This window comes from Phaethon lepturus, unplaced genomic scaffold (genome assembly GCF_000687285.1).
Source record: "Phaethon lepturus isolate BGI_N335 unplaced genomic scaffold, ASM68728v1 scaffold37257, whole genome shotgun sequence".
In the NCBI taxonomy this organism is placed as follows: Eukaryota; Metazoa; Chordata; class Aves; order Phaethontiformes; family Phaethontidae; genus Phaethon; species Phaethon lepturus.
In genome coordinates this window covers 1-2609 of record NW_010551767.1, presented here as the reverse complement: position 1 = coordinate 2609, position 2609 = coordinate 1, and the positions used below count along the sequence as shown (strand labels likewise).

At 47.0% G+C, this 2609-nt stretch overlaps 1 protein-coding gene across 1 annotated transcript; it reads right to left on the bottom strand.

The window, feature by feature from the left end:
• Positions 1–444: 444 nt before the first annotated feature.
• HOXA6 (homeobox A6) lies at positions 445–2603 on the bottom strand. The gene is made up of 2 exons (XM_010291024.1): positions 2088–2603; positions 445–738 (listed from the first exon to the last, which is right to left on the bottom strand). Exons 1-2 carry the CDS (start codon positions 2521–2523, stop codon positions 479–481), a joined length of 696 nt encoding a protein of 231 aa, XP_010289326.1. The 5' UTR covers positions 2524–2603; the 3' UTR covers positions 445–478.
• Positions 2604–2609: the final 6 nt, after the last annotated feature.

Genomic DNA, 2609 nt, shown 5'->3' with positions numbered 1-2609 from the left:
CAGCATAACGAGACGGCCTGACGTAGCGGGAGTTAGCAAAAGCGTAAACCAAAAGTTTCTAAAATCTCTCGTATTTCTACAATATGAACTTAATTTCTAATTAAAAAAAAAAACAAAACCCAAATTCACTCGCTTATCTCTTCTCACACAGGCACGCCAGGGACACTCACCCACGCACAGATGCTCACCTCAAATATTAAAAAATCTGGGCTATTTCTCTAATACTTTAAGCGACGCAATCTACGCTTTGAAAAGGTGGTTATATACATACATGCCCGTCGCTCGAAAGCTAGGACTTCCACATACATTAAAGAAAGTCATAAATGATGGGAAATGTGCATCTTTTAACCAAGCCTTTTGGGAATTAATAGACTGTGACAAACCTATAGGATTTTAGTAGCAGAAGGAACACAAGCTAAATAATAATAGTAATAATAAGCACTAAGGAAAGGCCTGGTAGCGTTTATTAAACGTGGTTCTACTCCCCTGACTTTTCCTCTGTTTCTTCGCTGCTGGGCTGTGTGGAATTTATGAATTTGTTTTCCTTTTTCCATTTCATCCGCCTGTTTTGAAACCATATTTTAATCTGGCGTTCAGTAAGGCAGAGAGCGTTTGCAATCTCAATACGTCGTCTTCGGGTTAAGTATCTGTTAAAATGAAATTCCTTCTCTAACTCTAGCGTTTGGTATCTGGTGTAAGTTTGCCTCCCTCGTCTCCCATGAGTTCCATATACTGTACCTGTAGAAGTAAAGACAAAACGATCGCATTGGACAGGGCCCAGTGATTTCAGACCAGAAAGAGTGGTTAGTATATTCTGCCTCTTTTTGCAGGCACAATCACGGAGGGGGGGAGCTGCTCTGTTTTCCTGGAGGCTTTTTTTGTCTGTGTCCCTCTTTTCCTTTTCTCCTGCCTGACCAGCTGTAAATGCGGATGTGCAGCATGCTTACGGTGGTGGGGTAACTGGGATACAAAAAAGCTTTAAGGTGGACTTGGGGAAGGTGAAGTAGGTGGTAGCAACCGTGTGAATCACTGAGCAGAGTCTCCCATCTGCGTGTTGAGAGCCCGTGCGCGCACACACACGCACGCACACACACACACACGCACACACACGTGTGCGATCCGGGGAGCTGCAGGCATGTGTGTGTGCGCGTGTGTGTGCACGCATATGCGGGTGTGTTTACACAAACACACTCTATTGCCATGGCTGTGACTACAGAGGGTCTGTAATTTAAGCATAATTATAGACATCAACTAAAGATCATAGAAGAGCCTTTGCCATTTGCTCCGGAATTTATTGCACTCGAATGCAAAGCAGCATCAGAATGGTCTTGCTAAAAGTTTGACTCTCTAAAAAAGAAATGCGACCCACAATCCAGCAAGCATAAACTCAGGAGGAAGGGAGAGGAGGGGAGTCATTAGCAAACACTAGAAGTAAACGTCTTAATATAGGATTATTAAAAATAAGTGCCACCCCAATCCAACCCTCCCCCCAGCACCACTCCTGGGCAGAATAGTTCAATTACGTGAAGTTCACTTGTAAGTCAGAGAAAATCCGCGATGCCACGGGAGTGCGCCCACGGCCCCAGAAACGTGCTCTCAATATCCAATACTTACAGGCTAATGAGCTGGGGGAGGGGGCGAGGAGGAATGTGCCACAAATGCATTGGAGCCTCGGTACAGAGGGCATATTCCCTGCATCGCTCTCTGACAATGAAGAAGCGGAGCAGAAGCGTTGGGGTGGCTTTAGGAGTGGTAAAACTGCTCTGCTCCTTTTCTTTTCTTTTTTTTCTTTTTTTTTTTTTTCCTTCCCTTGCTTCCTAAGGATTCCCCAGTAACTTGCACCGGTGAACCCACAAGCTGGGCTCACGGCCACCGTTCCCAGGGTGCCAACGTGCCAGGTCTAAAATAACCTGGGAAGGTTTCATGTTACACATTGCCCCGCAGGAACCGTGTCTCTCCAGCAGCCTGGGCTTTATCTAAGAACCATAAAAAAAAAAAAAATCTTGGGGAAAGAAACTTTTAAAAATTTTGGGGAAAGAAACTTTTCCTTCCCCCCCCCCCCCCCCGATTGCATCGAAATGCCTTACCAGCGCAGGAGTTCATCCGCTGCATCCAGGGGTAAACAGGGCTCGTGTACTTCCGGTCGGTGCCTTCGTCATTTACAATTTTGGCTTGGACGCCGCTGGATTTATACTGTTGATCGGGAGAAAAGTGCAGGTAGTCCCCGGGCCCCCTCTGTTTGCCACTGCCAGAGGGAGAGGCGCTACTAATTTCCTTATCCGAGTAAAAACAAGAGGCTCCATACTCATAGGAAGCCCGATTGCAAGCAATGACGGTGTTGGACTGTTGGTAGAAACAAGGTGAGGTGTAAGTCTTGTCCTGCAGGCTGCTCGCCCCGTACGAAGCCGGAAAATGCCTGAGAGCATCATAGCCCGCCGGGTAAAGAGGGATTTGCCCGAGGAAAGAGTCCTGGCCCCCGGGCAGGCTCCCCGGGAAAGTGGGATTCACGAAATAGGAACTCATTTGCTCTCCCCCTCTCCTCCCGGACCGTGATTTGTTGTGTATTAGTACATCTGGCGATAACTATTAGGAGTCATCGAAGTGGTTTG

Excerpts from the sequence above, each read along its gene's own strand:
- HOXA6 (XM_010291024.1), bottom strand. The coding sequence starts at position 2,523 with ATGAGTTCCTATTTCGTGAATCCCACTTTCCCGGGGAGCCTGCCCGGG. Across the intron at positions 739-2,087 it reads GCGGATGAACTCCTGCGCTG|GTACAGTATATGGAACTCAT; the intron begins GTAAGGCATTTC and ends TTACTTCTACAG.